The 21,553-nt window shown below is 34.4% G+C and overlaps 2 protein-coding genes across 3 annotated transcripts in view; one reads left to right on the top strand and one right to left on the bottom strand.

The window, feature by feature from the left end:
* Nucleotides 1–21,392, top strand: part of LOC128683355 (uncharacterized protein) — a 60,559-nt gene extending 39,167 nt beyond the window's left edge. For both annotated transcript variants that reach the window (XM_053768899.2, XM_053768898.2), the window contains 9 exons: nucleotides 288–1,356; nucleotides 2,302–2,484; nucleotides 3,768–4,121; nucleotides 4,507–4,727; nucleotides 7,576–7,752; nucleotides 15,352–15,654; nucleotides 16,213–16,383; nucleotides 16,696–16,898; nucleotides 17,101–21,392. In XM_053768899.2, coding sequence (XP_053624874.1) covers nucleotides 1,262–1,356; nucleotides 2,302–2,484; nucleotides 3,768–4,121; nucleotides 4,507–4,727; nucleotides 7,576–7,752; nucleotides 15,352–15,654; nucleotides 16,213–16,383; nucleotides 16,696–16,898; nucleotides 17,101–17,151 — 1,758 coding nt within the window. In that variant the 5' untranslated portion in view covers nucleotides 288–1,261 and the 3' untranslated portion in view covers nucleotides 17,152–21,392. The remainder of the gene's footprint in view (nucleotides 1–287; nucleotides 1,357–2,301; nucleotides 2,485–3,767; nucleotides 4,122–4,506; nucleotides 4,728–7,575; nucleotides 7,753–15,351; nucleotides 15,655–16,212; nucleotides 16,384–16,695; nucleotides 16,899–17,100) is intronic.
* LOC128683053 (DNA-binding protein D-ETS-3) overlaps nucleotides 1–21,553 on the bottom strand; it is a 271,734-nt gene that overhangs the window by 151,741 nt on the left and 98,440 nt on the right. The gene's annotated exons all lie outside the window — the stretch shown is intronic.

Raw genomic sequence — 21,553 nt, forward strand, 5'->3', positions numbered from 1 at the left:
CTTTTTTATCTAGCCTGTCTCTGTGTCCCACTGCTGGGCAAAGGCCTCCCCTTCCTTCTTACATAAATGCCTGTAGATGGCAGCCTGTTGCCACCCCCGCATGAACCCATTAATATCGTCCCGCGATCTCTTTCGTCTCCCCCTGCGCTTTTGCCCTTCTGGCACCCCTACAGTAGTCGGGGTCATCTCTCCGCCGGCATGTGGCAAACATGTCCAGCCCAATCCTACTTTAGCTTGGCCAACTTGGTGCCTACGTCTACAATTTACTGGATTTTCTTTTGTTGCAGCCAAATCTCTTCCGGTGTCGTATGAGCGGACCCCAGAGCCGTCCGGCAGGCGACACAGCTGGTGCCTCAGCAATGTCCCCGACGAACAGTTTTACAACGCGCTATACACGGCTAACGCTTCAACCCAAACCTCTTCCACCAGCTCACTGACAAGACCCTCAAGGCTATTCCAACCCATAAGACGCGTATCACGGCAGAGCCGGCTCGAGTTGCATCTTGATGAACGTCGTAAATCATTCGTCGACGGTGTCGCATCAACGTCTCGTCGGCCTGACACACCAGATGTACTGTCGCCGCCATCGCCAGTTTATCATCGCGAACCACGACATTCAAAACACGATATCTCTAATCTATCGTCAGCTCCTGGGACTTCTGAAGCATGGCCAAAGCCTAATGTACAGTTCCAACAGGAGAAACCATCGTCGTCAGGTTATGGCACATCCGAATCATGGGGAAAGCCTAGTGTACATTTCCAAGAGGAGAAACCAATACATTCTTCGTCAGCTCATGGCACGTCTGAATCATGGGCAAAGCCCAGTGTACATTTCCAAGATGAGGACCCAATACCATCTTCGTCAGCTCACGGCTCGTCTGAATCACGGACAAAACCTAACGTACAGTTCCAAGAGGACATTCCGATACCACCATCGTCAGCTCACGAGACATCTGAACCTTGGGAACATCCGAATATACAGGTCTCAGAAGAAACCCCTACAGACTACCTCTTAGAGAATCTCGAAACATTGGTCTACAGATTGTTAAAGCTAACTCGTATTACATCAATAAGTGATGAAGGTACAAGTGAGGAAGTAGAATCGAAAGTACGTAATAGAAACTTCTTTTCGAGAAATGAGCTGCACTCTCCAAAACGCCCATATAAAGAGTTCGATTTGGGTGAATACTTTGACTGTATTCCAACCAAATACCTGTTAAAACAATACGGGATTGTTGGGAGTCCATTTTCTACTGAAACGATGATGAATTCCTTAATAGAAGACAAGCACCGTAAAATTATCATTGAATTCTGCCATCTTCTTGAAAAGGCAAAGCAACTTTTCAATGGGCTACGGTGAGTTGTATTTTTATTACCATTATTTACGTATATTCATTATAACATTCATATGTACATATTCTTCTCGCATCACAAGAATTCATCCTTTCTTCATTCATTCTCTTCATCTTTCCATCTCCGGGATTCTAGTCTATTAAATACCATACATTGAATAGTCATTGTTGAATTGCACACCAATAGTTTCTTGGCTTGGAATTCAAATTCATTTCTGATTCCACATAGCAAGTTGTATATATACCTATCTAAGAGGGTAGTTTCTTAAAATACTACATTTGCACATTGAAGCACAATATAGAACACACAATTTATTGTTGATATAATATATATTTAGATCTCTTTATGGAAATATGTATCAAAAATTAAACGGTCCTTGACTCCGTGTAAAGTGACATCATCTCTATTCTTGATACTGAAGGCTCAGACAAAGAAGAGGCTCCCTCTCTTTCTCTCCTCTAAGGAAATTTTCTTTTTATTGATCTATGAGAGGCTCACATAAATTGAAGTTGTCGTAAAATGCCTAGTTACGACAATTACAATATATCCAATTTTATCTAATCAAATTATATAAATTACAACTTGTTGGAAACTACCCTGTTTCTCTCATCGGAGCGTTTATCGGGTTTCTTCCTCAGCCGGTAAACGTCGGAACACATGCTCTTTCAATCAATCATTCATTCATTTCGTAAACATTGTAGTCTAGATGTTACACAGGTATTTTAAAAAATACACGTCTCACCATATTTTTATTCAAAATAAGCTTAAGCTTCTTTTCCCTTTTCAAAACCACTTCGCACGGTCAAGGCACTTCATGTAGGAAACTACCCTAAATAACTCGATTCTAAATAGATTTTTTTTTATCGTAGATGGGTTTGCGCCCGGGCGTATATGGGCTTTTGCCAGGGCACAAACCACGTCTGGTCCTAATAAATGTTTGACTTACAGGGAACTTCCACAGTACGGTCATAAACAATGGCACTCTTATTTCGGCCGCACTTTCGACGTTTATACGAAACTGTGGAAATTCCAGCAGCTTCACCGTGCCATCCTCGACACTAAATATGGGTTGAAGAGATGGCAGATTGGAGAAATAGCCTCCAAAATTGGCCAGCTCTACTACCACTTCTAGTAAGTACTCCAATCAGAAATGGGATTTATTTTTTCAAGGTGCACTTAAAGGCTATATTGTCCACTATAGTCAGTGAACAGTCATTGGTTGACAGCCAGACCGAAGATAGAATAAGCATTACGCATAAACGCACCTTTAGAATGGGCCAAGAATTGTAGCCCACAATAATTATGAAGATGGACCGATGGGATTTAGTCGCAAGTGGACGAGCATCATCTCATCTGAAATTTTCATTGGCACTACGAAGTTTCGAAGAGAATAAAACATTATTTGTCAATTACCGAAGACGGTGATTGTGCAACGCGATTATTATTATCGATGCGGCGACATGCTTCCCAATATTTAAAAGGGTTTCTTCCTCTTGTTCTTATTATTTCTTTAATTTTGAATTTTCTGTGATTTCTTAAATTATTTTTTTTTAATCTCTCGTTTTGTGCGTGTTTCCCGGTGACATTCTCGGCTGTTTTTAACATTCGGTTGTTATTTTACGAACCCTTTCTAGGTATGCTATTGGTAACGCTATCCGCTGATTCGCGGATTTTAGCTTGATTGATTTTTTTAAGTCGCGTCGTGTCTATGAGAGGATATATACGTTGTTTGTTGTACGTTTGTTTTTCGCACTAGAATAGTATATTCTAGTGCGAAAAACAAACGTCACTGCAGTGTTTGGATCATTTCAATGACGGCTGTGCGTTTTGAAAATACGATAGTGAATTATGTCTCAAATTTTTTGTAATTATCTGTACCTACTCCTTCTTCTTCTTCATCCACCCCTTCTCTTACTTTATTTGGGATCGGATCTGTACCTACATAAGAGTTTTATATGCTGCTGTAGACATTATTAATCTTTTGATAATAAAAAATAGTTTTGGATATGATACAAATTATTTCGTTTAATTTACCTACCCAAGCTATTCTTGACTCCACAAAGATTCCGTAAAGTTCGCTTTGTCATAGGTTATATTAAAAATTTCCATATAATATCTAATTGAACTCGGACCAAAGACCGTGCGAAGTGGAGAAGAAGGGAGAAGAAGTAATAAGGAAGAATATAGCTGAGGATGAAACCGGGAGTATGCAAATCAAATCAATTTAGAAGTTAGAGAGTAATTTAAAAAAATATATTTATGAGACGATTCCATATTTTTTTTCATCACATCATTGTTTTCAAATAAGAATATTTCATTACTATCATAAAAAATGGTATCGATTACGCCACAGACAACAAGCTCAATTTAATGCAAAACAAAATAGTTAATGTTTCTTTTGTCTCACTTAACAGCCTTAGGACAAGCGAGACGGCTTACCTAAATGAGGCTTATTCCTTCTACTCTGCCATCCGAGGGCGCAGCTACTACACCCAAGCAAGCAAAGAAGACCGGAGCGAGTTACTTGTTAAGAAACTCCGGTACTACGCCAGATTTATTGTAGTTTGTCTTCTGTTAAAGAAGAACCAGCTCGTCCGCGACCTAGTACATGAATTAGACCACCAAGTCAAAGAATATGGGAAGACCTATGATCCTGATGATCAAGTCGAGTGGATCCTGGTGTTGGATGAAATCGTGGCGTTCTTGGAAGCTGACCACGTGATCACAGTGAAACGTCCCGATGGTGTCAACGTCATTATATCCAACAGGTAAACAAGCTTCAATATTGAACAGATTTAAGGACTAGACTCGCCGCGATCCAGCGATCGTAGTGTAATGCTAGTGTTCGCATAATTTCACCTACCTGAAATATTTTTGCTAAAATATTAAAACACAATCGCTATTTCCAAGTAATTGAAAATTCTGAAAATCTTTATTTTTTTTTATAACAATGGAAATATAGGTATATAATTTGTAATTGCCGCAATTGAAATATCACAATTATATTATATTTCATATCATGTCAATTTTAAGTGTTGTATATATTAAACTATTCCCCTCGGAAACTGATGTTACTATGTAATCAATAGTCGCTTAAGTTCATGAAATTCCATTGGACATTTAACCTGTCAATGACCAAGTCTTTGTTACCAGACTGAATCCTTTGAACACATACCCTTTGGACAAGACGTCCCAGATGACACTCTCGCTCCAAGAAATCGTCGTGGTCGGCAGCTACGATCAAGTGAAGTTCTCCGAACTCACCATGGACATGTTCAGGATGCTGCAGACCCTGGAGAAAGAGCCAGACGCCCAAGTCCAAGACGAATCCTCAAGACAGCGATTCATACCGGCCCCAAATATTTCAAACCAAGGTAAGTCATTGGAAATTTACTTCAGCCTGGGAATTGCAAACCGGGCACATAGGTGCGTTGCCAGTTGCCATAATCTAATATTTATGATGAAACTCCCGCTCTAATTGTTGTTTACATTTATTTGTGTCTAAGCAATAGCGAATGTCAATAAGTAGTATAAAATAGGATTTTTATCTAATAATCAATATTATTGCAATAGTTTATTCAAAATTTTATTATTATATTTTATTATATATCATAAATCTATAAATGTTACTTGGGTGTTAGAAACACTCAAAAATCTAGAGTTTCGATAATTTTTACATATTTGTAAAGTATCATAAACATGTTCTATAAAAATATCATTGGTGATGTATGTTCTTAAGCTTATTACTTATTTACCTATTTTCTTGTTACTTTTGCAAATATTATCATATTCTAGTATTGTTTTAATTTTTTATTTTAATATTATCAAGAAGTTGATATATTGTCTTCCTATCTCTGTAGTTACTGTTTTTAGAAAGTCCATTTTCACAATATGTGTCCCAAAATTGTTTTTCTACGTCAACAAATCGTGGAAATGTATCTACTGGATCAATAGTAATAAGTTAATCATTACTCAATCACTAGGCCAATTCAAATGCTGGCATAAAAATAGTACTTTATCTTAAAAGCGAATCAATAAATATCAATTTACAATTTTATGTCTTATTTCAGCAAAAGCTTGAAGCGACTTTTTAACTTGTCATAAAAATTACTGTTTTATATAATAGCTTAATTAAATCTGTACTTTTATTAGGAATTAGTAAAACAATTAAGATCTTACTTAGTAAATTATTTCTCACATCCAACGTCAAGGTTGAAAAGACATATGATACAGTACAAATAGGTGCAAACATCTTGTAAGTTAAGCCACAGCGCAGCAATCATTTTTGTTACATACGAAATCATATAAAAGGCAGACTTATATGTATATCATACTCGGCAAATCTCCATCTCCAATTACCATGAGGTGAGGTGATGTAGACAGAATATATTTTTTTTTGGTATAAGTTTTATTTTCGTTATGCGAAGGATCACGAAAAGGATGAAAAAGAATTTTTTATCGACATCGTCTACGCAACGCAACACTCAAAAATCTAGAGCTTCGATAATTTTCTATATGAAAATGTTATTTTCTATAAAAATGTTAATTTTCTATAAAAATATGTTCTATAAAAATATCATTGGTGATGTATGTTCTTAAGCTTATTCCTTATTTACCTATTTTCACATCATATACGCAACGTCTTTTACATCATCATAGTTAAAAAAATATATGTCGAATACTCGACGTTATTGTCATGGAAGTAATATATATTTGTGTCTTAGAAATCTGTCAGAGCGGCTCAACGTTTCAGTTCATATGTTTACATCGACGCTAATGAACTGGGATCTTATGTTACTGGAAATGTTGAGATAAACACGCCTCGATCTGAATTAAATAAATATTTTGGGTACTTATTACGTAGTTCCTAATTGTCTTGTAACTTAATAAAGAGTTCTATACTAGATTGGCATAATACAATAAATAATTCATATTGTTCCATGCATTTTTTGGGACTCCATTGGTCACAAGTCACAGCGTGGCCAATTGCGAATATTTGACAACGGGTTCCACGTTAGAAAATATAGAATAAGTATATTACACGTTGAAATTGTTCATAATATTCATTGTCTTATTTTAAAAGCTGGAAGGGACATATTTTACTTTGCATCATTAGTATTAGAAACTTAGGATATCAGAATGGAAAAATTAAAAGACATTTCAAAAAGACCTATGAAAAAAATAAATATTTATCCGTAAGAAAAAAAAAACATGATATTTAATATTAAAACATCTTTTTTAAAATTAAATCACGAGGCTGTACACTGATGAGTATCGAGTACCTACCAAATTTCAACTATACAATCTTAATAGGGTAGATGACGGGGTCAGGAAATTTTAAAAAATGTATGTATTATAGATGAAATATGTGATTTTATTTTTGTCATATCTTTGAAAGGACGAGTATTAATTATCATTATCACACTAATTTTTTCACTTGTGTTTCTAATAATATAAAGAGTCATTCACCCTAATTGTTTCGTTATAAAGTAGCTATAACAAACAGACAGACATGCTATGGGTTTTATCCATAAATGCGCTTCACTTCGCGGTTTACAATTTCCTTCGTTAATTATGCAGAATTATGAATGCCTTTAGAGCTGCCGCTTGCAGTTTATGTAATAATTTAACAACTTGAATTAGACGGCACTGTTTGTATTCGATTTTGATTCTTCGACAACAGTCTGTAATCAAATAAACATACAGTTTGGCATTGTAAACACCAGTTCATTTTGCCTAACGCCAAAGAAATCTGCAACGAAAAATTACAAAGTTTGTTCATTTTAAACTGTAATTTATTAACACATACTGTCTAACGACAGCTGTCAATCTGTCAATGTCATAAAATACCGCCTTTTTTATTTGTAAAAAAAGTACGAAACTACTTTGAATTAAAGATTACACGGAGACGACGGAAAACCAAGAGAGTATAATTTGAATCCCTCGAGATTTAACCCATAATCCTCATACCACATCTTTTCACATACCATTTTATAAATGGTCTTATATTACTGTATTTTATTTATATCGCTATTGTGAATGTATGAATTTTGACAAAAATAAAACACCTCATGTTGTTGTAGCTATGCGATTATATTTACTAAGAATAAGTAACTGTCATTTTAATACTGCCAAGTCTTAGTAAGATTGTTAACACTCAACTAGCAAAGGCGAATGGTATAACTTTTCAGGGGACCACCAATCACACGAGTAATTTTTTAGGTTACGACCTGGAGTCGCTCCACCACACCAACACTCACAAGTACCTGCTGTTCAAGCCGTCACCAACCCAGATCCTGGTGTACCTGTCCAGTGGGTGCCATGACCTGCCTCCGAACGGGGCTTTGCTGCTATACATTTCAGCTGAAGGCAACAAAGTGCCGGGCAAGTTAGAAGCAAGTAAGTCCAGACGTCAAACCCTCTCTATTTGGTATTTGTTTTCAGATCGTCTCTCCGAAATACTAGGGAAAAAATGTTTGTTTGTTACATCTTCACGCTCCTCGACCAATTTTGAAATTTTTCATACATGTACTTTGAAATATGAAGAAAAACATCTTTGATCTGGGAAAAATAACTGTCCCCGTGGGAAATTAACACGTGCGAAACCTTGGGCAAAAGCTAGTGTACAATCCTCGGCCATAAGTTGAACCAAAATGGAGGCCGCAAGCCTAATTAGAGATGAAAGTATTAGCAAGGATTTTTAGTCGTTATTATTTATGAAAAAATTAACTGAGTATTTTGAATTTCGCGGGTACGGTCGTCATTTTGGTCCTCGGCGTATGTTGTCAGACGCATGTCAATTTTGACGACGTAAAGATCCCCTTTTATATTTGTGGTGCCTTAATTATACTGCGCTGCATTTGATGGTAGGCCTGCGGTGACTACTATTATAAAACGGCGAAGACGTGTTAAATATTCATTTTGTGATGACGGCTATTTTGTATTTACGTCGGCAAAATGCAAGCCAAAACCTCGGTGACTCCATCTTTATTTCCCAGTGTGTTTATTGATTGCAAATTACTAGCATCAGATTTTTTATTCAAGTCGCCTAAATGCATCTTAAATTACTTTTACGTTTACCTATCGACATCTAATTGTGCAACTAGTAACATACACACTAGTGAACTTTAACTATCAACAAGTTTCCTCAAGACATTTCGTGTCTATGACTATATTCTCGATGTGGTGGTCGATGAAAAGTACAGACTGATATATACAAACTCGTGTGGCATGAATAGGATTTGAACCTGGGACTTATCGATTAAAGGCAGACAGTCTTAACCACTGGACCACCACCGCTGCGTCGATAATTAAATTGATTAGTAACATCAAACGTAGGCAACTCAAGGCGTCACGCAATGCATCGAATTCTAAAATAGTTGCCAATTTACATAAGCTATTATGAACACTAGTGTCAGGCAAAAGGGTTCACTTTCGTGTAATTATTGCTCGACATGAAACTATGTAAGAGCTTATTCGTCGAAACAATAAGACCTGATATATCTAGTAATCAAGTTGACTTGAAAAGCCAATAAATCGTTATTTTAGTTTGTGTTGTCACATCGTCCTGTAGGTACAATTTAGTTACTTAAGTTCACACTCGGAACAATGTCTATAGGCACAGTACGTGGTGACAAATAGAATAAAATATTCCAAAAGTCTGTGTTAATCACAGAGTACATAAATTGGCGATGTTGACCGTTCGTCAACTGAAAAATTCAGCAATATTTCTTTGTGCCTTTGTGCCTTTGCCCAGCAGTGGGATTATATCGGCGGATAAAAAAATCTTTGTGCTTTTCAGTTGTCAAAGCGCAATTTATCAATAGACGACGTTCGATGTACAATAATAGGATTTTACTGTAAGTTAATCAAAATGTTGTTCGCTTGCCTAGTCAGTCGTCAGTTTGAGTTAATTCCGGTCTGACTGATCTACAAGACAAAATTCTTTTTTTTTTTTGTTAGTAATGAAGAAAGATTCAGTCGATCGATTGAGATTTATTTGCCACTGAATTTATGAAAAAATGGGCCGCTTGAATATATATATTCTGTGCTTTTTCTTGTTTTCTATTCTTAAAATGCTTGTCAAGTAATATTTGCCTAGTACTTTTCTATGACATAATTTTCTGTTTATCCGTAAAATAAAAATTAAGACCAATAAAACTCTTATCATGTTATGTTTCCCAAGTACTTGATGATTCTATATTATTAGTAACAAAAAATATTTTTTAGATTAATAACTGTGCTTATTCATATAAAAAGCCGGGTCGAACCGGAATGGTAAAGTTTATTTATCAAATATTCTAAATTGAAATTAGAAAAAAAGAATATTTTATATTATTATTTATTAATATTTTATTATTTCTTTTTTTTCTAATTAAATTAGATTAAATTGGAATTAGAAAAAAAGAATAATTTTATTATATTATTTATTAATATTTTATTATTTATTTTTTTTTCTAATTGAATTAGATTAAATTGGAATTAGAAAAAAAAGAATATATTACTTTATTATTTATTAATATTTTATTATTTCTTTTTTTTTCTAATTGAATTAGATTAAATTGGAATTAGAAAAAAAGAATATTTTATCGGTTTTGTGGATCAGACCGGAACAACTCGCCTATTCAGATGGGAGGAAATTAGTGGTAATCAGTATCCGTACTTTTAATACCACTTTAAATCTGAATACAGACTGTAAGCCTTCCATTTGTTAATTACTTAAATATATATCATTGATTGTGATTGCGACGCAAATCTGAATAATTGCCAATTCGACATAAAGGTTTTAGTTTAAGTCTGTATTGGAATGCTTCGGATTTGACCACATATGGAATTGAACTGTTTGTTTATCAAATTGCAACTAAATGTATAAAAATAGTGATAGTTTGACCATAATTCGAGTTGCAATTGTAATTGAATAGATTGTTGTAAAGATATTTATTTAATATCGACGACCTCGGTGGCGCAGTGGTAAAGTTCTTGCCACTGGACCGAGAGGTCCCGGGTTCGATCCCCGGTCGGGTCATAATGGAAAATGATCTTTTTCTGATTGGCCCGAGTCTTGGATGTTTATCTATATATGTATTTGTTATAAAATATATAGTATCGTTGAGTTAGTATCCCATAACACAAGTCTCGAATTTACTTTGGGGCTAGCTCAATCTGTGTGATTTGTCCTAATATATTTATTTATTTATTTATTATTTATTTATTTATAATAATATATTAAACTAGATATCTATCTAGTTTTCTTCCTTTACAATCGTTTTCTTCTGAAAGCGTTTATGTAGAGAACTTACTGCATATTTATAAATTTGTATTTAACACTTTAAATATTAAACACTTTAAAAAGTGCCAAAATAAAAAAAAGAACAACAATAAAATCAACGAAATCGTAATAATATAGAAAAGAGCCGTAAAAATATTAAGGAAACATAAAAAAAAAATCATTGTAATTAATACAGCAATAAATGAATGCACGAGTGACTCATCCTTACATAAGTAAACAGCTCTCTTGTGAGCCCACCTGCAGTTTATTGGTTTTCGCTGCCAAAGGAACGTTTTCTGAAAAAAAAAAACTATTCAAAGGTATTTAAATAAGAAAAAAAGAACTGATAGTCCAGCGAGGTGTCAAGCGATAAAGGAACACGCTCGCTTTTTATGGAAAAAGTGGGGTACGCGACGCGTTCGGGTTGATTTCGGGGGGGGGGTCCAAAATTACGCAGGTTATCTGGGCCCCTTTGTTTTGATTTTTATAAATGACATAGGCAAAGGTGAGCCGCTTGGATAAATTACATATTCGTTTTGGGGGCGAGGGTTTCAATCGCGTGGGGCGCCATAGACTAAACAATCTAATATAATATGTATTACTTGTAAGATACATATTGTTTACATGCGATGGCCAAGTCGATCTATTTATTTAAAACGTTAAAGATTTTTAATATTGATATGATAATAACTTACGTAATAACTTAAGACAGAAGGTCCCTTAAGTAGGAACTAAAAAAATTAACCGACTTGGTATTACATGGATCTCACAACTTTTTACGGTAGAAAAACTGAGCTGCGAGAATATTTTTGATGAACTTTAACGGGTTATAATCTACCCGTTTACCAAATTTCATGACAATCAGTCAAGTAGAGTTTGCGACACAAACGTCGCATTTAAACGTTAGTTCGTAAAACCTTTTTGTGATAGTGTTTCCATTTATCGGCGTGCAAGATTTATGTACCCACACAATTCAATGTATGCCAAATTACAATTTTATAATAATTACAAACAGAGCTCAGCTATAGAGCTAAACTTCAGACATACATGGCGAAATTAAACTTCCTTGTTTACTTCGGGACCTTAAACAGGCACTAATCGAAGCTTTAGGGAAATGCGCGAGTATGAGAGAGAGACTAGGTAATTAATAATTTAATTAATTTAGCTGTTAAATAGCACAGTATGTAGGAAATATGTAGGAAACTTGTTGGTTACTGGTGCCAGACTTGTCTTTGGCGACCAGTCACGTACGTCTCACCTACGTCCTCAATGAGCGACGGTTCACCGAAACACGACGTGTCTCGAAGACATGTTGACTTGGTTTTTTTGTCTCCGAGAAGTAGTGTGAAACAAAGTATGCTTAGATCTTCGAAACTACGCAACGGATTTTGATACGGGTTTTTTATTAGATACTGTGATTCCTGAGGAAGGTTAAAGTGTGTAATTTATTATGGTTTAACCCGAGCGCAACCAGGACGTGCCGCTAGTTTTATATAAATTTGAACTTGACCACCTTCGTGTTCTTGAGAAAAACAGCCTTGTTAGATGGACAGACAGATGGAAAACGTGACAAGAGTTCTGTTTTTACCTTTTGACGCACGAATCCCTAAAAAATCTATGTATCAAAAATATAATTTGTTTTTTTACATATAATTATTACCACGACATATAACGTACCAACTTTAGTACTACATATTATATAGTTCAACAACCTTGCCACTCGTCACATGTTCTCCTAATTTTTATTTTACTGTTAATAATAATTCATAAATAAATAAATACATAAATATATAAATAAATAAATATAAATATATACGGACAAATCACACAGATTGATCTAGCCCCAAAGTAAGTTTGAGACTTGTGTTATGGGATACTAACTCAACGATATTATATTTTATAACAAATACATATATAGATAAACATCCAAGACCCGGGCCAATCAGAAAAAGATCATTTTCCATCATGACCCGACCGGGGATCGAACCCGGGACCTCTCGGTTCAGAGGCAAGCACTTTACCACTGCGCCATCGAGGTCGTCAAATCATATATTGTGACATTTAAAAATTATAATCAGTACTCGGAATACAATCATGACCTGTTTTAAAATACCATTTGACTATGAACTGTACATTATGTACTTTTATATATTATATTAATGGTAAGCCCTTTTGGCATGATAGGGACCAACACTGTTCAAATGAGTTTCTTCCGGCATTTCTTCTCAGCAGTGGTCGTTCCGAAATGCCAGTAGTTTGTAGCTTGTGAGAAATAACTATTAATATAAAAATTGACGAGAAAAAGTGCCTGTGAAAGTCTAATTTCTGAATAAATGATTTGAATTTGAATTTTGAGTTCAGTGGAAATCCGACATCTTGCATTTGACAAAAGATTTCTCCATTGTAATTTTAAGTCGAAAATAAATTGAAGCTGCGCTTCTGTGAATCGAATGAAAGAATATATTTTTCGTTTTTAACCCGAGCCCGCAATGTAACGAAGTTTTCACTATTCCGATTTCGATTTTCCTACTGCCATGTTTGCTTTGGCCCCAAAATGCAATAAGTTTGTTTTACAAAACTGTCACATTTGCGACACGAGCTTTCATTGACATCAGATATATCTTGTTTTAACGCGTGACACAAATATAACTGTAAACCGTTGAGGAGTTCCCTCGTCGGGAGCCGACCCAGGGTTCAGCATCAGGTCATGCATATCATAATAATCATATTTAGGTTCACGCAATGTGACAAGGAGACTTGATGCCTGATTAACAGTCGAGAGAAGTGAAGTGAACTTCTTTATAACGTGGCAAGTGACAACCTAGTGGCTAAGTGGAGACGAAAATCTAGGAAAGCGGACTCTGGGCTCCGACGCTCAATAGCTAGAAAGTAACCGGGAACACGCTCAAACAATAGGCGTATTATGACTAAACAAAGCTAATATTCATTAAGTCTAACTTAGTTATTTGTTCTTTAAAGCCACGTATCGATAATAGTTTGAAACAGTAATTTTTGTTGAGATTAAAAACTGTCTTTAAGTTGAAAGTTACATGCAATTTTAGCTTGACTTTGCTTGTTATTACGTAGTCCGGACACAATAGCTATGAGCTAACTGTAAAGGGAAAATACATACCTACTTATAAAATCCATTACACAAAATGATGTTTATCAGACACTAGCTTTAAAACATAACAGACACGATTTTCGTACAAACTTTCACCTCTCATTATAGTCATTTGGAAGTTGATTTTAGAATAAACAAGTAGGCTACGTCTGAACAGAGATATTTAACATGCATACCAAATTTTATCAAGATCGATCCATAGGTTTAGCCTTGAAAGCGGAACAGGCAGACAGAATTTTGCATTTATAATATCAGTATGTAAGATATGTACAATAAACTGGTCTGAAACAGAGGGCGAACGGTGATTTGTATGGTACTATATGTTCTCTGATGCAGTGATCTGTGTGCACTGGCACACAGATCGCATTGGCCGTCTATAAGTGGTCGACACAGCTGTAGGTTTTCAATAGTGCAGTTAACCGACACGAATAAGATGGTAACTCGAATATCGCTTTGTCATTTATTTTTGCGTAATTCAAAATTACATGTCTCTTTCTGGGTTTCTGGAATATTATGTCGACTGTTTACCGTTGACTATTATTTTGAAACTCATACATATTTTACATACATACCATACATACACACACATTTGTGTGTACATTTTTACATGTATATTTTTAAATGTGGTACATTTTTACGCACATACGTAATAATTTTGCGATCGATGTACTTTCGTTCGAGTTCGTTTTTTTTTATTTACCTTTAAGCGATTTAAAGAAATAACTGAAGCTTTGAAACTATCATTGTTTTTGTTAAGTTTGGCTTATTCATGGAACATTTTTGTATAATCTATCTCTGTCTTTCTCTTTATTTATTTCATCTAAGCGTGTTACCCACTTCTCTCTTCATCATAACTTACGTTCGGGTCTTTAATATTCGAACAAAATAGTTTAAATACCTATTATAATCTTAGAAAAAAAAATGTTACCACGCAAAAAGGTGGACAATACAAAAATACAATACCAAAATGGAAGTGCGGTGAGTGTGGTTAAAACACGCTTCGTTTATCTCTCCGGAACCATAACCGAAACTATAGGATTTTCGAAATTAAAGTCTGTAACCGAAATTTGCGCGGGCCGTTGTCACTTCACATGAACTCTGGTTTTTTTTTTGACAGTTAAATGATGATCCATCCTTTTGGTTTGTTAATTCCATGTAAAGTTTAACGTTACGTGCACGTAATGTTTAAATATGTGGTTAATTCCACAGTTGGTTAATTTTATCAATAAGTATTAATGAATGCGGAAATTTTGATGTGGGTGAGTTTGAAAACATTTGATTCTCAATTGCGCAAAATCTACCAAACCTATTTCTATGAAATTTGGGTTCCGGATAGTATACAATGGGAAATAATCATAGGGCAATTTTATCCGGAACTTTCTATCAAGGTGAATTCGAGTGCATCTAATTTACAATAAACTTAGAACTATCTGTATGTATCGCAGTTCAGAATAATATGAGTTTGATTCTTGATGCTCAGTTGTGAGCAAAGCTGTGGAGGGTGGCCATGAATTTTACGAAACTGTCAAACGCAAAGAAGTTTATTAATTCAGAAAAAAAATAGTCAATATTCTGGTTACTCAATAGCCTTTAACAATTTTTCCAGGTGGCTACGAAGCAGGTGGTTTAATAACCACGTCGAGGTCGGACATCAACAGAGATACAAGCCGAGTCCAGGAGCCTCAGCCTGGCCCATCATCAGCACCAGTCGCACCAACATCAGCCACACAGTCGAAGTATAAAGAGGCGCGATGCCTGTACCCGGGAGACCTGGTACCTTACACCAGGCGACCTATGTTCATCATCATCGAGTCCGATAACTCCTACGTGTTCCAACAAATACCAAGGCACTTCGGACAGCCTCTCATCATCATGATGTCTCCCATAGAGTTGCCGGAACGATTGGAGAGTAAGTTTATGGAAACCAAATCGGCGTCCAGACATATTCTTTTCCACTGACCAATCCCCGTAATATTACGCAGACATATTCTTTTCCACTGACCAATCCCCGTAATATTACGGGGAAGCGATAAGAAGAAATACGGTAGTTTGGACTCACTCGAGCTCGTTGACGTGTCATGACGGGTCACATCTCAGTTTGAACCACAATACACCACGGGCAGGCCTGTGAACTCTGTAGTATGACATGAGATCACACGCACGTAACGCTCTTATTGTAATATATCTAAATCGGGCATCCTATAGGCAACTTTGATTCATATAACTCTAAACCGGTAAACCCTAACCGGTAAAAACCGGTAACCCTAAACATATCTTTAGACGGTTATTGTCCGCAGGAGAGGGTCGGATTGGGAAAAAGAACATGTCTGGTCACAACAAAAATATTATTAATTTTGTTTGTTTTAGTCTTCAAAAGTTTTGATTTTAATAAGAATTGTATTAAAACGTACAGAGTTCCTTATATTAGTGATAAGTATCTATATTAAAGTATAATTTCTGATTTCAGACAAACAGCATGACGGCAACCTGTTCACCCTGTTCCTGCACTCCCCCCTCGCCGCCGTATGTTATCTATCAGACATAGTAAACTTCACTCTGGCGCATTGGGAGAGAGCCATGAAAATTATCGACAACTTCATGACTGAGGCTTGCATTATCATGATGAGAACCAGAATTGGTATGCATATTCTCATGTATTTACAAGGATATTAATAATTAATTATATGAAAAAGAAGAGATTTTTTATTAATATTATTACAATAACTAGCGGCCAGTCCCGGCTTCGCTTGGGTTAAACCATATACACTTAAACTTCCTTTAAGGATTACAGTATCTATTTGAAAACCCGCATCAAAATCAGTTGCGTGATTTTAAAGATCTATAAGCATACATAGGGACAGACAGTGGGAAGCGACTTTGTTTTATACTGTGTAGTGATAGTGATAAAATTTTCAACACAAGCTATAAAAATAAACCTTCCACCTTCCAGACCCGGCATTTAACGCGTTCATAGGAGACGACTTCTTCAGAGTTCTGCTTCTAAGGTTCATCTTCTGCGAAGTGACAATCAGGAGGCACCGAGGTTTCCGCGCCAGGAACCAGCACCCGAGGATATTGCCGGCCCTCCCCGAGGAAATCTACGACAATGCGGCTTTGAATTACTTCGTCCTGGAATTGGCTGATCATTTACAAGTAAGTATAAGTCCAATAAACAAATTGGTGATCTTCTCACCTTGTCTCTCATCTAGTAGCATTTACAATTTAAACGAGATTTATCTATAGATAATATAAACAGTCCGATACGGTTCGAAATAATTAGGGACAGAAACAGTGTGAAACGGTTGCCCTGTATTTAAAATTCAAATCATTATGGATATATCGTTTATTTTTTCAGATTGGCACATTCTTCGACGAGCCGATTGTCCATCCGGCGATAAAACCCTGATCCCGGCGAGCGTCCGCGGTCGCGTTCGCTAAAAAAGTGACCGAAAAAGTAGCCGAGAAGGTGACAGAGCATTGCACCAAGAAAAAAGAATAACTTTCTTCTTTAAAAGTAAACACTTGTGCATTGGCACTTGTCTAAAAAAATGAATGAAAGTGCTCTCGAAATGATACTGTTGACATTTGTCTAAAAAAGTTAACAAAAGTGCTCTAGACATTAAAAATTCAATATTGACACTTGTCTAAAAAAGTGAATTGAATGTGTTCTAAAATTTTGAATTATAAGTGTTGTTGACATTCAAAAAGTGACCTAAAAAGACATTATTAAAAAATCTTTATTAGTGCATTGAAACTCTGATACGGCTACGAAAATAGGACAATTTTGTGAGTCTGATCTAAATATTTGTGTAACTAAATTTGAATTCTTATTGTGCGTGTTCAATTACATAAATATAGACATGAAACTATATGTACAGTTCTAAATATGTAAATTACTTTATCACCGTATAGTGTCAAAAAACTAATTAAAATTAATTATATGTGACAGTGATAGAAGACATGTTATAATGTTAATATATTAAATTTAAGATTTTATGGAAACAAGATTTTATCAAGTGTTAACACGAACTACATATATCTGTAAAATGTGAACTATCATATTTCATACCAGTAAGATAAAAATAAAACTATTTAAACATAACAATGTCAAAATTAGATGTGAGTAATTTGTAGTCTTATTCGAAAATGTTTCATATAAAATTTAACAACAATATTCAACTTTAATGCCAGCGGAACCTATTCAACTATTACGACGGTAAATAGATGTAACCAAAAAATTATAGCTTCATTGTTATAATTACCTATCATTGTTATATATTGTAATAATATTACCACTAGTATATACGCTATTTAAAAATGCAATCCTTCCCAGCTATGTGTGTTCATATTATAATAACGTAAGTAGAAGTATTACGAGTAACGTAAAAGAAGACAGGAGTTGTTCAGCTTGAGCAAAAGAGTGTGGCTCGGATGATATCACAATAAAGAAATTATGGAAATTTACGTATTCGCAAATGTAAGAAGTTACATATTTTCTGCCACGGATGAAGTGATTCTATAAGTATTTTTTTCACTAATATACGAAATCTATTCACTGAAAAAATACACTTGAGAATCAATTATATAATTAATATAACTTACCTACTTTAAAAAGCTGAAATTGGAAGACTAACAAAAGTTACCGACATAGCAAAGAGAGTCGAGATTGTTTGAAGTGGAAATGAGCAAGTCCTTATGCCAAAGACGGACGAAAGATTCGGTCAAAACTAAGAAGAACTGGAGACTATAAATGGGACGATGCATGAAAACCATTTGTTGTCGTTGATAGTTTATAAAACATAATAAATCGTTTATAAAAATATATTAAATTACATAAATAAATGTTGACAAAATAGTGTTTTGATTTTTTTTTAAATCTCAAAATACAAAAAATTGGTTTGACGGTCTCCTTAAAGCTGGAAGCCTATTTTAGAGAACAAGAGTTGATCTACTTTCACTTGGCGCGGATAGTTGATATGTTAACTACATACGTTACGTACCTAATTATAAAATAAAATTGAAAATTAACTGTAATTAGATATAATTCGATATATATTTTTTTAAATAAGCCTGTCGATATATTATATTTTTGAAAAAACAACCAAACATACGTCTATACTTAAAATCAAACTATAAATAAGTATTTTTTTATTAATTATATTTTTTTAATATAATCATGATAGTATTTTAACTTACTTGAGAACTACCACTGTACATATATTTAAAATATAGCTCCGTACAAAATATATGTACGAGTATGTACCAATTTTTAATGTATTTAATAAGTGTAGGCACGGAGGAGGACGGGGAAAGGTTGCGGGTTGCGTTCACTGCGTCTGCGCCGGCACCTGCTACATCGAATTTATGTTCATAAAATGTATAAAAAAAATTACATGAGTAGTTTTTATCACAAAGCATGTTGTGAGTGCGTCGCTACTGTTGAATCAATTTGACAAGTGACGTAAATTTTCAAAATGGTTCCAATTTTGGTCGCCGAGTCGCGCTTGTACTTTGATGTTGAACAAAAAAAAAACGAACAATGTTCAAACAATAAAAAACAGATATTATTTATAGTCCATGCGGCTACAAAATTAGCTGAGAAACCATAGACAAAAGAATATCCTTTCTAACTTAAAAAAGTGTCTGTTGTGTTAATCTGTGGTTTTTAATGAAACATTCCATTTACCGTTTTCCATTTTCTATTTATAATGTATTCATTAAGTACCTACCTACCCTGTGAATTTCTCTCAAAGAAAGTCGCCAACAAATTTATTTATTGCAAACAATATTGTGTTATTTTTCATTTAATACTAAAAAATGCATACCATTATAACACGCAAAATAAGTACGTCACTAAGTGTAATACTTATCGTAATTTTTAATATTAAATTTCTTTCAGTCAGTGTTGTGATTCAGAAAAATATTAATACATAATTATTTAGGATATAATTAATATAAGAGAAATCAAAGTGATGTGTAATTAATTTACTATGGTAAGTAATACATGTAGCTTATACTCGTATATGTACTGCTATGTATATGTAATTACTGTTCAGTTGTATTTAGGTAATTTTCACTACACTCATTTCATTACCGAATTTTATTAAATAAGTAAAAAATTCTAAAACCTCATTTGAAATTTCGCAACGTACACGTGCAGTAAGCTTTCGATGGCCAACGGTTAAATGCGTGGAATAGCAAAAGATTGGCGAAGAAAATTAATTTATTTTTTTTTTTTTTGTAAAGTTAAAAATAAATTGTGCGGAACCCTCAGTGCGCGAGACCAACTCGCTCTAGATCGTTTCATGAAACTTGTAACCGGTCATATTTTTATTATGATTTATAATAACGAGATACATATTCATTATATTCACAAAGTCTTTAACTGAAAAAAAATATATATATATAGGATCATAATTAAATTAAAACTAAAATGAGAAATAATTATGTTAAACCTATTTAATATTAAGAGAGTGTTCCCTTCATAATAGAATAGGTAGTTGAAAGGAAATAACTATTTTCATAATTAGTAAGAGATATATATTTTTAAAAAATGTATTAATTAGTCGATAAGGATAAAAAAAACCCTAAGATAAAAGAGATTATAATATTAAATTATATAGTTTTTCAGCTTAATCTAAATTGAATTTGTTGATCACATAATTAAAATGAAAATCAGTCGGTGTGATTAAATTTCTTGTTGCATTATTTTATGAATTTAAACAAATTAACAATGTGACTTTTTGCCGGGACTAATTAAGGACGAAAGTCGAGCAAAAAAAAAAGCATTATCATTTTCCCCTTATCATACTCGTACGGTATTTTATAACAGAACGCAGGTAGACCGTGTGTAACTGACTTTCAAAAATAGTTAGTTCTCAATTTTAATATTACTTATTAGCCATCATCAACATTGTCCGCAACCCTCCGTGACCCACTGCTGGACATAGGCCTCCTTCTGTCCTAATCTGCCCTGAGTCATATTTATCCAATTCTTGCCAGCAATTTCTAGACGCCGGATGTCCTACGCTCGTTTTCCATTACTCAGTATTACTAATTATTTCCTTTTTATTAATTAGCTACGGTTTTTCTCAGGCGTAGGTAATTTCATCCACGTGATACGGTTATATATAGTAAGTAGATCAATAACATATAAAAGTGTCTGTTATAATCGTAAGATAAGCTTAGCAAAATAAGGAAAAATGAGGCTAAAATATATTGTACAATAAATGCTTCAAAATCACAAGTAACTTCCGATGTTAGTAGATTTTCGAAAATACGCGAGTATATTATACTCGTTTCACATAATCGCGTATCTGAATATATCTAATTACATAAATAAACACATTAAATAAATCAATATAGTCATCGATATTGTAGTTTATGAGCTTTCTTTGCGGCAAGGTAAAACCAGCAATTACGTTATAACGTTTGGCGAATTGTTTGCCGATTGTGTATATAGCCGGCTTGTTCCGATTCGGTTGTGAATGTATTTCTATGGTTCGAAAATTATCCGTTAGATGTCGTTAAAATAATATTATCTAAATTCTGAAAGTATACCTCTACCTTTAAATTATAATCATGGATGTATTAAATGTTGTAACGATGTAGTTCCGTGGTCACAATAAATTGTAATGTATATACTTATTTCTTGCTATTTCATTCCATTCCTATAAAAAATGTTACTGCTCTCTCGTCGCGTCTTAGAATCCAATCAGAACACTTGGCACTTGGTCCTTGGGCAACTTATATTGTTATTACAATGATTTAAAATTTACCTACAATAATTAATAATTTAATACGATTTT

This window comes from Plodia interpunctella, chromosome Z, assembly GCF_027563975.2.
Source record: "Plodia interpunctella isolate USDA-ARS_2022_Savannah chromosome Z, ilPloInte3.2, whole genome shotgun sequence".
Classification (NCBI taxonomy): domain Eukaryota; kingdom Metazoa; phylum Arthropoda; class Insecta; order Lepidoptera; family Pyralidae; genus Plodia; species Plodia interpunctella.